At 41.0% G+C, this 12,423-nt stretch overlaps 1 protein-coding gene across 2 annotated transcripts; it reads left to right on the top strand.

Annotated features, from left to right (window-relative positions):
• The first annotated feature begins 8,967 nt into the window (after positions 1-8,967).
• mrpl28 (mitochondrial ribosomal protein L28) lies at positions 8,968-11,942 on the top strand. 2 transcript variants are annotated; one of them, XM_079823598.1, is made up of 6 exons: positions 8,968-9,352; positions 9,651-9,954; positions 10,047-10,199; positions 11,263-11,397; positions 11,504-11,590; positions 11,680-11,936. In XM_079823598.1, the coding sequence occupies exons 2-6, from the start codon at positions 9,667-9,669 to the stop codon at positions 11,773-11,775; spliced, it is 759 nt and encodes a 252-aa protein (XP_079679724.1). In that variant the 5' UTR covers positions 8,968-9,352; positions 9,651-9,666; the 3' UTR covers positions 11,776-11,936. The 2 variants fall into 2 exon arrangements, with proteins under 2 accessions (XP_079679724.1, XP_079679723.1); XM_079823597.1 differs by having other exon boundaries at positions 9,243-9,352; positions 11,501-11,590; positions 11,680-11,942.
• Positions 11,943-12,423: the final 481 nt, after the last annotated feature.

Genomic DNA, 12,423 nt, shown 5'->3' with positions numbered 1-12,423 from the left:
ACGTGCATCAATGAGCCTTGGCCGCCCATGACCCTGTCGCCGGTTCACCACTGTTCCTTCCTTGGACCACTTTTGATAGACACTGACCACTGCAGACCGGGAACACCCCACAAGAGCTGCAGTTTAGGAGATACTCTGATCCAGTCTTCTAGCCATCACAATTTGGCCCTTGTCAAACTCGCTCAAATCCTTACACTTGCTCATTTTTCCTGCTTCTAACGCATCAACTTTGAGTACAAAATGTTCACTTGCTGCCTAATATATCCCACCCACTAACAGGTGCCGTGATGAAGAGATAATTTATATTGTTTGACTAGAAAAAGATACTAGATAAATAAGAAAAAAAATATTATGTTTAACACTTTTGTTAATGCGTTAAGGGTGTACTTTTATTCTCTCTAGAAAAAACAACATGCAGTGAAATAGCAAGCATGCCTGATTTGGTTTGAAGTCCCAGTGAAGAATGATTAACAAAACTATAAAATACGCAACAAAGAATGTGAAACTTTGCCCCAGGTTTGAACCAATAGCAAGAAACTAATTTGCATGTGGTGCAACACTGAGTTTAATGTGGGATTTCTGCACATTTTGAGTTTCCATGAACTTCATACTGAGGGAGGGAATAATATGTCATGACCTAATGATGATACGCTGTTAAATACAGTTTCACAAATAAAACTCACCATAGATGTAACATATAGCACAGCAGCGACCTTTATATAGGAGCAGTTTCAGCCCTTCTAAATGCCCGGATGAACCTCGGTGGTCCGGGGTGCAGGCTTCAAACCTGTAGCTGCCTAGCGGCAGAGTGGTTCAATTCCACCTTTCGGGCGTTTAGAAAGGAAATAAACAAAATGTTCATTATAATGATATTGTGCAACAACACTATATTACTTTAGAACACCACGAGAACTGCTAAGGTAGGTGGCACCTGTCAAAGTAACATCCACATGGTTGGCAGGACCCAAGGTTTCCCAGCAGAACATTGTCCAAAGCATCACTGCCTCCGCTGGTTTGCCTTCTTCCCATAGTGCATCCTGGTGTCATGTGTTCCCCAGGTAAATGACGCACACGCAACCGGCCATCCAGGTGACGTAAAAGAAAACATGATTCATCAGACCAGGCCACATTCTTCCATTGCTCGTGGTCCAGTTCTGATTCTCACGTGCCCACTGTTGGGGCTTTCGGCAGTGGACAGGGGTCAGCATGGGCACCCTGACTGGTCTGCGGCTATGCAGCCTCATACGCAACAAACTGCGATGCACTGTGTATTCTGACACCTTTCTATCAGAACCAGCATTAACTTCTTGAGCAATTTGAGCTACAGTAGCTCGTCTGTTTGTTCGGTCCACACGGGCCAGCCTTCGCTCACCACGTGTATCAATGAGCCTTGGCCGCCCATGACCCTGTCGCCGGTTCACCACTGCTCCTTCCTTGGACCACTTTTGATAGACACTGACCACTGCAGACCGGGAACACCCCACAAGAGCTGCAGTTTAGGAGATGCTCTGATCCAGTCGTCTAAACATCACAATTTGGCCCTTGTCAAACTCACTCAAATCCTTACACTTGCTCATTTTTCCTGCTTCTAACACATCAACTTTGAGGACAAAATGTTCACTTGCTGCCTAATATATCCCACCCACTAACAGGTGCCGTGATGAAGAGATAATTTATATTGTTTGACTAGAAAAAGATACTAGATAAATAAGAAAAAAAAATATTATATTTAACACTTTTGTTAATGCGTTAAGGGTGTACTTTTATTCTCTCTAGAAAAAACAACATGCAGTGAAATAGCAAGCATGCCTGATTTGGTTTGAAGTCCCAGTGAAGAATGATTAACAAAACTATAAAATACGCAACAAAGAATGTGAAACTTTGCCCCAGGTTTGAACCAATAGCAAGAAACTAATTTGCATGTGGTGCAACACTGAGTTTAATGTGGGATTTCTGCACATTTTGAGTTTCCATGAACTTCATACTGAGGGAGGGAATAATATGTCATGACCTAATGATGATACGCTGTTAAATACAGTTTCACAAATAAAACTCACCATAGATGTAACATATAGCACAGCAGCGACCTTTATATAGGAGCAGTTTCAGCCCTTCTAAATGCCCGGATGAACCTCGGTGGTCCGGGGTGCAGGCTTCAAACCTGTAGCTGCCTAGCGGCAGAGTGGTTCAATTCCACCTTTCGGGCGTTTAGAAAGGAAATAAACAAAATGTTCATTATAATGATATTGTGCAACAACACTATATTACTTTAGACCACCACGAGAACTGCTAAGGTAGGTGGCACCTGTCAAAGTCACATCCACATGGTTGGCAGGACCCAAGGTTTCCCAGCAGAACATTGCCCAAAGCATCACTGCCTCCGCTGGTTTGCCTTCTTCCCATAGTGCATCCTGGTGTCATGTGTTCCCCAGGTAAATGACGCACACGCAACCGGCCATCCAGGTGACGTAAAAGAAAACATGATTCATCAGACCAGGCCACATTCTTCCATTGCTCGTGGTCCAGTTCTGATTCTCACGTGCCCACTGTTGGGGCTTTCGGCAGTGGACAGGGGTCAGCATGGGCACCCTGACTGGTCTGCGGCTATGCAGCCCCATACGCAACAAACTGCGATGCACTGTGTATTCTGACACCTTTCTATCAGAACCAGCATTAACTTCTTGAGCAATTTGAGCTACAGTAGCTCGTCTGTTTGATCGGTCCACACGGGCCAGCCTTCGCTCTCCACGTGCATCAATGAGCCTTGGCCGCCCATGACCCTGTCGCCGGTTCACCACTGCTCCTTCCTTGGACCACTTTTGATAGACACTGACCACTGCAGACCGGGAACACCCCACAAGAGCTGCAGTTTAGGAGATGCTCTGATCCAGTCGTCTAAACATCACAATTTGGCCCTTGTCAAACTCACTCAAATCCTTACACTTGTTCATTTTTCCTGCTTCTAACACATCAACTTTGAGGACAAAATGTTCACTTGCTGCCTAATATATCCCACCCACTAACAGGTGCCGTGATGAAGAGATAATTTATATTGTTTGACTAGAAAAAGATACTAGATAAATAAGAAAAAAAATATTATATTTCACACTTTTGTTAATGCGTTAAGGGTGTACTTTTATTCTCTCTAGAAAAAACAACATACAGTGAAATAGCAAGCATGCCTGATTTGGTTTGAAGTCCCAGTGAAGAATGATTAACAAAACTATAAAATATGCAACAAAGAATGTGAAATTTTGCCCCAGGTTTGAACCAATTGCAAGAAACTAATTTGCATGTGGTGCAACACTGAGTTTAATGTGGGATTTCTGCACATTTTGAGTTTCCATGAACTTCATACTGAGGGAGGGAATAATATGTCATGACCTAATGATGATACGCTGTTAAATACAGTTTCACAAATAAAACTCACCATAGATGTAACATATAGCACAGCAGCGACCTTTATATAGGAGTAGTTTCAGCCCTTCTAAATGCCCGGATGAACCTCGGTGGTCCGGGGTGCAGGCTTCAAACCTGTAGCTGCCTAGCGGCAGAGTGGTTCAATTCCACCTTTCGGGCGTCTAGGGAAACATACAAAATGTTCATTATAATGATATTGAGAAACAACACTATATTACTTTAGACCACCACGAGAACTGCTAAGGTAGGTGTCACCTGTCAAAGTCACATCCACATGGATGGCAGGACCCAAGGTTTCCCAGCAGAACATTGCCCAAAGCATCACACTGCCTCCGCTGGTTTGCCTTCTTCCCATAGTGCATCCTGATGCCATGCGCCGCAAACACACCCGGCCATCCACGTGTTATAAAAGAAAATGTGATTCATCAGACCAGGCCACCTTCTTCCATTGCTCCGTGGTCCAGTTCTGATGCTCACGTGCCCACTGTTGGGGCTTTCGGCGGTGGACAGGGGTTAGCATGGGCACCCTGACTGGTCTGCGGCTATGCAGCCTCATACGCAACAAACTGCGATGCACTGTGTATTCTGACACCTTTCTATCAGAACCAGCATTAACTTCTTAAGCAATTTGAGCTACAGTAGCTCGTCTGTTTGATCGGACCACACGGGCCAGCCTTCGCTCTCCACGTGCATCAATGAGCCTTGGCCGCCCATGACCCTGTCGCCGGTTCACCACTGTTCCTTCCTTGGACCACTTTTGATAGATACTGACCACTGCAGACCGGGAACACCCCACAAGAGCTGCAGTTTTGGAGATGCTCTGATCCAGTCTTCTAGCCATCACAATTTGGCCCTTGTCAAACTCGCTCAAATCCTTACACTTGCTCATTTTTCCTGCTTCTAACGCATCAACTTTGAGGACAAAATGTTCACTTGCTGCCTAATATATCCCACCCACTAACAGGTGCCGTGATGAAGAGATAATTTATATTGTTTGACTAGAAAAAGATACTAGATAAATAAGAAAAAAAATATTATGTTTAACACTTTTGTTAATGCGTTAAGGGTGTACTTTTATTCTCTCTAGAAAAAACAACATACAGTGAAATAGCAAGCATGCCTGATTTGGTTTGAAGTCCCAGTGAAGAATGATTAACAAAACTATAAAATACGCAACAAAGAATGTGAAACTTTGCCCCAGGTTTGAACCAATAGCAAGAAACTAATTTGCATGTGGTGCAACACTGTGTTTAATGTGGGATTTCTGCACATTTTGAGTTTCCATGAACTTCATACTGAGGGAGGGAATAATATGTCATGACCTAATGATGATACGCTGTTAAATACAGTTTCACAAATAAAACTCACCATAGATGTAACATATAGCACAGCAGCGACCTTTATATAGGAGCAGTTTCAGCCCTTCTAAATGCCCGGATGAACCTCGGTGGTCCGGGGTGCAGGCTTCAAACCTGTAGCTGCCTAGCGGCAGAGTGGTTCAATTCCACCTTTCGGGCGTTTAGAAAGGAAATAAACAAAATGTTCATTATAATGATATTGTGCAACAACACTATATTACTTTAGAACACCACGAGAACTGCTAAGGTAGGTGGCACCTGTCAAAGTAACATCCACATGGTTGGCAGGACCCAAGGTTTCCCAGCAGAACATTGTCCAAAGCATCACTGCCTCCGCTGGTTTGCCTTCTTCCCATAGTGCATCCTGGTGTCATGTGTTCCCCAGGTAAATGACGCACACGCAACCGGCCATCCAGGTGACGTAAAAGAAAACATGATTCATCAGACCAGGCCACATTCTTCCATTGCTCGTGGTCCAGTTCTGATTCTCACGTGCCCACTGTTGGGGCTTTCGGCAGTGGACAGGGGTCAGCATGGGCACCCTGACTGGTCTGCGGCTATGCAGCCTCATACGCAACAAACTGCGATGCACTGTGTATTCTGACACCTTTCTATCAGAACCAGCATTAACTTCTTGAGCAATTTGAGCTACAGTAGCTCGTCTGTTTGTTCGGTCCACACGGGCCAGCCTTCGCTCACCACGTGTATCAATGAGCCTTGGCCGCCCATGACCCTGTCGCCGGTTCACCACTGCTCCTTCCTTGGACCACTTTTGATAGACACTGACCACTGCAGACCGGGAACACCCCACAAGAGCTGCAGTTTAGGAGATGCTCTGATCCAGTCGTCTAAACATCACAATTTGGCCCTTGTCAAACTCACTCAAATCCTTACACTTGCTCATTTTTCCTGCTTCTAACACATCAACTTTGAGGACAAAATGTTCACTTGCTGCCTAATATATCCCACCCACTAACAGGTGCCGTGATGAAGAGATAATTTATATTGTTTGACTAGAAAAAGATACTAGATAAATAAGAAAAAAAAATATTATATTTAACACTTTTGTTAATGCGTTAAGGGTGTACTTTTATTCTCTCTAGAAAAAACAACATACAGTGAAATAGCAAGCATGCCTGATTTGGTTTGAAGTCCCAGTGAAGAATGATTAACAAAACTATAAAATATGCAACAAAGAATGTGAAATTTTGCCCCAGGTTTGAACCAATTGCAAGAAACTAATTTGCATGTGGTGCAACACTGTGTTTAATGTGGGATTTCTGCACATTTTGAGTTTCCATGAACTTCATACTGAGGGAGGGAATAATATGTCATGACCTAATGATGATACGCTGTTAAATACAGTTTCACAAATAAAACTCACCATAGATGTAACATATAGCACAGCAGCGACCTTTATATAGGAGTAATTTCGTCTTTTATAAATGCCCGGATGAACCTCGGTGGTCCGGGGTGCAGGCTTCAAACCTGTAGCTGCTTAGCGGCAGAGTGGTTCAATTCCACCTTTCGGGCGTCTAGGGAAACATACAAAATGTTCATTATAATGATATTGAGAAACAACACTATATTACTTTAGAACACCACGAGAACTGCTTAGGTAGGTGGCACCTGTCAAAGTCACATCCACATGGTTGGCAGGACCCAAGGTTTCCCAGCAGAACATTGCCCAAAGCATCACACTGCCTCCGCTGGTTTGCCTTCTTCCCATAGTGCATCCTGGTGCCATGCGCTCCCCAGGTAAGCGCCGCAAACACACCCGGCCATCCACGTGTTATAAAAGAAAATGTGATTCATCAGACCAGGCCACCTTCTTCCATTGCTCGTGGTCCAGTTCTGATTCTCACGTGCCCACTGTTGGGGCTTTCGGCGGTGGACAGGGGTCAGCATGGGCACCCTGACTGGTCTGCGGCTATGCAGCCCCATATGCAACAAACTGCGATGCACTGTGTATTCTGACACCTTTCTATCAGAACCAGCATTAACTTCTTGAGCAATTTGAGCTACAGTAGCTCGTCTGTTTGATCGGTCCACACGGGCCAGCCTTCGCTCCCCACGTGCATCAATGAGCCTTGGCCGCCCATGACCCTGTCGCCGGTTCACCACTGTTCCTTCCTTGGACCACTTTTGATAGACACTGACCACTGCAGACCGGGAACACCCCACAAGAGCTGCAGTTTAGGAGATGCTCTGATCCAGTCGTCTAAACATCACAATTTGGCCCTTGTCAAACTCACTCAAATCCTTACACTTGCTCATTTTTCCTGCTTCTAACACATCAACTTTGAGGACAAAATGTTCACTTGCTGCCTAATATATCCCACCCACTAACAGGTGCCGTGATGAAGAGATAATTTATATTGTTTGACTAGAAAAAGATACTAGATAAATAAGAAAAAAAATATTATATTTCACACTTTTGTTAATGCGTTAAGGGTGTACTTTTATTCTCTCTAGAAAAAACAACATGCAGTGAAATAGCAAGCATGCCTGATTTGGTTTGAAGTCCCAGTGAAGAATGATTAACAAAACTATAAAATATGCAACAAAGAATGTGAAATTTTGCCCCAGGTTTGAACCAATTGCAAGAAACTAATTTGCATGTGGTGCAACACTGAGTTTAATGTGGGATTTCTGCACATTTTGAGTTTCCATGAACTTCATACTGAGGGAGGGAATAATATGTCATGACCTAATGATGATACGCTGTTAAATACAGTTTCACAAATAAAACTCACCATAGATGTAACATATAGCACAGCAGCAACCTTTATATAGGAGTAGTTTCAGCCCTTCTAAATGCCTGGATGAACCTCGGTGGTCCGGGGTGCAGGCTTCAAACCTGTAGCTGCCTAGCGGCAGAGTGGTTCAATTCCACCTTTTGGGCGTCTAGGGAAATATACAAAATGTTCATTATAATGATATTGTGCAACAACACTATATTACTTTAGACCACCACGAGAACTGCTTAGGTAGGTGGCACCTGTCAAAGTAACATCCACATGGTTGGCAGGACCCAAGGTTTCCCAGCAGAACATTGCCCAAAGCATCACAGCCTCCGCTGGTTTGCCTTCTTCCCATAGTGCATCCTGGTGCCATGTGTTCCCCAGGTAAATGACGCACACGCAACCGGCCATCCAGGTGACGTAAAAGAAAACATGATTCATCAGACCAGGTCACCTTCTTCCATTGCTCGTGGTCCAGTTCTGATTCTCACGTGCCCACTGTTGGGGCTTTCGGCGGTGGACAGGGGTCAGCATGGGCACCCTGACTGGTCTGCGGCTATGCAGCCTCATACGCAACAAACTGAGATGCACTGTGTATTCTGACACCTTTCTATCAGAACCAGCATTAACTTCTTGAGCAATTTGAGCTACAGTAGCTCGTCTGTTTGTTCGGTCCACACGGGCCAGCCTTCGCTCTCCACGTGCATCAATGAGCCTTGGCCGCCCATGACCCTGTCGCCGGTTCACCACTGTTCCTCCCTTGGACCACTTTTGATAGACACTGACCACTGCAGACCGGGAACACCCCACAAGAGCTGCAGTTTTGGAGATGCTCTGATCCAGTCGTCTAGCCATCACAATTTGGCCCTTGTCAAACTCGCTCAAATCCTTACACTTGCTCATTTTTCCTGCTTCTAACGCATCAACTTTGAGTACAAAATGTTCACTTGCTGCCTAATATATCCCACCCACTAACAGGTGCCGTGATGAAGAGATAATTTATATTGTTTGACTAGAAAAAGATACTAGATAAATAAGAAAAAAAATATTATGTTTAACACTTTTGTTAATGCGTTAAGGGTGTACTTTTATTCTCTCTAGAAAAAACAACATGCAGTGAAATAGCAAGCATGCCTGATTTGGTTTGAAGTCCCAGTGAAGAATGATTAACAAAACTATAAAATACGCAACAAAGAATGTGAAACTTTGCCCCAGGTTTGAACCAATAGCAAGAAACTAATTTGCATGTGGTGCAACACTGTGTTTAATGTGGGATTTCTGCACGTTTTGAGTTTCCATGAACTTCATACTGAGGAAGGGATTAATATGTCATGACCTAATGATGATACGCTGTTAAATACAGTTTCACAAATAAAACTCACCGTAGATGTAACATATAGCACAGCAGCGACCTTTATATAGGAGTAATTTCGTCAAGTCTAAATGCCCGGATGAACCTCGGTGGTCCGGGGTGCAGGCTTCAAACCTGTAGCTGCCTAGCGGCAGAGTGGTTCAATTCCACCTTTCGGGCGTTTAGAAAGGAAAAAAACTTAACATTTATTTGAATTATATTGTGCAAAAACGCTATATTATTTTAGACCACCACGAGAACAGCTTCTTTTAAACCCGGAAGCTTAGCCGTGAAGACCACCAATCAGCGCAGTAAACAGTCCACTGAACCAATCGCAGTTCTCACACTAGGATCTGTCATAGGAAATGACGTTAGGTGCCCTTGGTTAGCTTTACAGCGTGTGCTGGACTGAGAGGCTAGCAGGCTTATACTTATAATGTAACATTAAATTAAACATTCTCCGATTGCTTCATTCAACGGTAAGAGTGTACATTATTTTTTGCTTATAGTTATTATGTTTGCATTCTCAGATTTTTGTATTATAAAGCAAATATATGCATCTTAGAGGCTGTAGCTTATCAGCTAGTTTACACACACACATATATATATATATATATATATATATATATATATATATATATATATATATATATATATACACACACAATATGTATGAAATGTGTGCATATATAATAATATACATGTATGTATTTATGTATTTATTTGTGTACATTGTGTAATGCATGGACCTAACGTTACTCAACCCTTCTTTCTAAGGTTTTGTCCAACAAAAATGCCTCTACACAAGTATCCACCAAAAATATGGGAAGCCCTGAAGCTGCAGACGGGCATCTATTCCCGTCTACCCCAGCACTACCTGCGCTGTCTGCAGGACATGACCCCTCCGACTCCAGTGCACTGGAAACCTCTGGGTGTCAAATACAGAGTCAATCCTAAAACTGGACACAGAGAGCGAGTCCAGGATGTGCCTATCCCAGTTTATTATCCGCCAGAATCACAGGATGGACTCTGGGGTGGAGAAGGCTGGATATCTGGCTTTAGATATGCCAAAGGTGACAAGGTGAGACCAAAGAGAGAACAACTGTAATGCTGAATTTAAGTTGATGTGAATATTAACCCCATGTTTTTATATGATATGAATGATGGCATCAGCTCTCTACAAGACTGCGCAAAACCTGGAAGCCCCAGTTGTTTAACAGAGAGCTGTACAGTGAGATCCTCGACCAAAAGTTCACTGTAACAGTCACAGCTCGCACACTGGACCTCATTGATGCCGCTTTTGGCTTCGACTTCTACATTCTGAAGGTGAGAATCCTCACAAGTCTGTGGCATTTAGTGTGTTTAATTATTTTACAAAATTACAATCATTTTGTATAATAATAAATGTTTATAATGTAATATTTAATGTTTAAAATAGTTTTATTTATTGTGTATTTATTACTATAATAAGAAATATGAAGTCTGTCTGTGGCATTTAGTATGTTTTATTATTTTACAAAAAAATTAATCATTTTATATTATTAAATAATATATGCTTATGGAATATATTATACAAAATTGTTTTACTTATTATATAAAACTATTAATAGTCCACACTTCTGTGGCATTTAGTATGTTGAATTATTTTACAAAATTACAATAATTCGACATAATAATAAATGTTTATAATGTAATATTTAATGTTTAAAATAGTTTTATTTATTGTATATTTATTACTATATTAAATTAAGTCTGTCTGTGGCATTTAGTATGTTTTATTATTTTTAGAAAAATAGAATAATTGTATATTAATAAATAATATATGTTTATGGAATATATTGTATGAAATTGTTTTACTTATTATTATATAAAACCATTAATACAGTCCACACGTCTGTGGCATTTAGTATGTTTAATTATTTTACAAAATTATTTTATATAATAAATGTTTATAATGTGATATTTAATGTTTAAAATAGTTGTATTATTGTATATTTATTACTATATAAAAAATATGAAGTCTGTCTGTGGCATTTAGTATGTTTAATTGTTTTTACAAAATTATAATACATTTATGTGATATGTTTATATAGTAATATTATATGTTTTACAAATATTTTTGTATATTTATTATTATATTACATTATTGTATAAAATGTAATTTGTTGTATACATGTATATATATATATATATTGTGTGTGTGTGTGTGTGTGTGTGTGTGTGTGTGTGTGTGTGTGTGTGTGTGTGTGTGTGTGTGTGTGTGTGTGTGTGTGTGTACATATATATATATATATATATTAAATATGGGCTTTGTGTATGAAATGCAATCAGATTAAATTTCTATGTACATTTTTTGTAAAAGCATTTTTGTGTCCGTATCTTAAATCAGACCCCAAAGCATGATTTGAACTCCAAGTTCGGAATGGATCTAAAACGTGCGATGCTTTTACGTCTGGCCCGGAAAAACACGGATCTGTTTCCTGATGATCCGTCTCGCATGGAGAAAATCTACAACCGCTACAAGGTGAGACAAGTTGATTACGGGATGTATATTTATTTTGTTTGTATTTTGTTGATAATCAGCCTGTGTGTTTTCTTCCATTTGCCTTTCTTACGTTTCTTAAAAGCAGCAGTTTGAGATCACAGAGGAAGAGGCCGAATGGGTGGGATTGAGTCTGGAGGAAGCAGTAGAGAAACAGAGACTACTGGAAAAGAAGGTAATGAAATGAACAGGACCGTGAAAGATGGGCACTGCATGTCCGCTCGCTGTCATCTGATAAAGCTGACTCCGTGTTTTCTTTCTTAGGATCCAGAGCCTCTTCACAAGAGTTTGATGAAGCAGTTTGTGAAGGAGCTCACCATTAAGAAGCTCTCAGAGCCTCAGATTGTGGAGAAAAAATGATGACGGTTCTCTTCTCTGCCATTCTCTATGTCTGCCGTACAGTCTGAAGAATAAACAATAATGTATTTATTTTGTATTAACATCACCTACAACAATGTGCTTGTATTCTGTAAATATCTCATTTATACTTAATAATAAATCGATTCAGAGATGCATTTTCCAATCTGACTGGAATACCTTATTCTCTGGCTGTGTCTGGAAACTGGAACAACATATTTTTTTCAGAAACCAAGTCTACTAACTAATTTTCTCTTTAGGTTCTATTTTTTGTAGCCATTGACTAATATTCTCATTGAACATATTAGGGAGTTTTTTTTATGAGAACAATGAGAATTTATACAGAACGTTTTCTAACGGCTATTTTTAGGTGTTATTTATTTAATTTAAATACACTCTGGGAGCCTGGTTAGCTGGATTCAACATGAGAATTTTTATTATTATACAATTTAAGATAGTCTATTTACTTTTATGCTATTGCAAAGTTAAAGCAGTACTTCAGTGCGTGTAAGATTAATGTGTATTTAAACTGGGTCATTTATGTTGTAGAAATGTGAAATAATTTTTGAATTTGGTGCCTTCTAGGCCAGGAAAGACAGAACAATTTTTTTTTGTCTCGTGGATGAAAGACAACAACTCCCAGAATGCACT

The sequence above is a fragment of the Gobio gobio genome (genome assembly GCF_949357685.1).
Source record: "Gobio gobio genome assembly, chromosome: 8".
In the NCBI taxonomy this organism is placed as follows: Eukaryota; Metazoa; Chordata; class Actinopteri; order Cypriniformes; family Gobionidae; genus Gobio; species Gobio gobio.
Note: the sequence above shows the minus strand (reverse complement) of the source record. Positions and strands in the feature narration are given on the sequence as shown.

What these genes read in the sequence shown, in the direction of transcription:
- mrpl28 (XM_079823597.1), top strand. Translation starts at nt 9,667, where the DNA reads ATGCCTCTACACAAGTATCCACCAAAAATATGGGAAGCCCTGAAGCTG. An exon ending in GATATGCCAAAGGTGACAAG is followed by an intron (nt 9,955 to 10,046) that starts GTGAGACCAAAG and finishes TGATGGCATCAG; the next exon opens with CTCTCTACAAGACTGCGCAA. An exon ending in AGAGACTACTGGAAAAGAAG is followed by an intron (nt 11,591 to 11,679) that starts GTAATGAAATGA and finishes TTTCTTTCTTAG; the next exon opens with GATCCAGAGCCTCTTCACAA.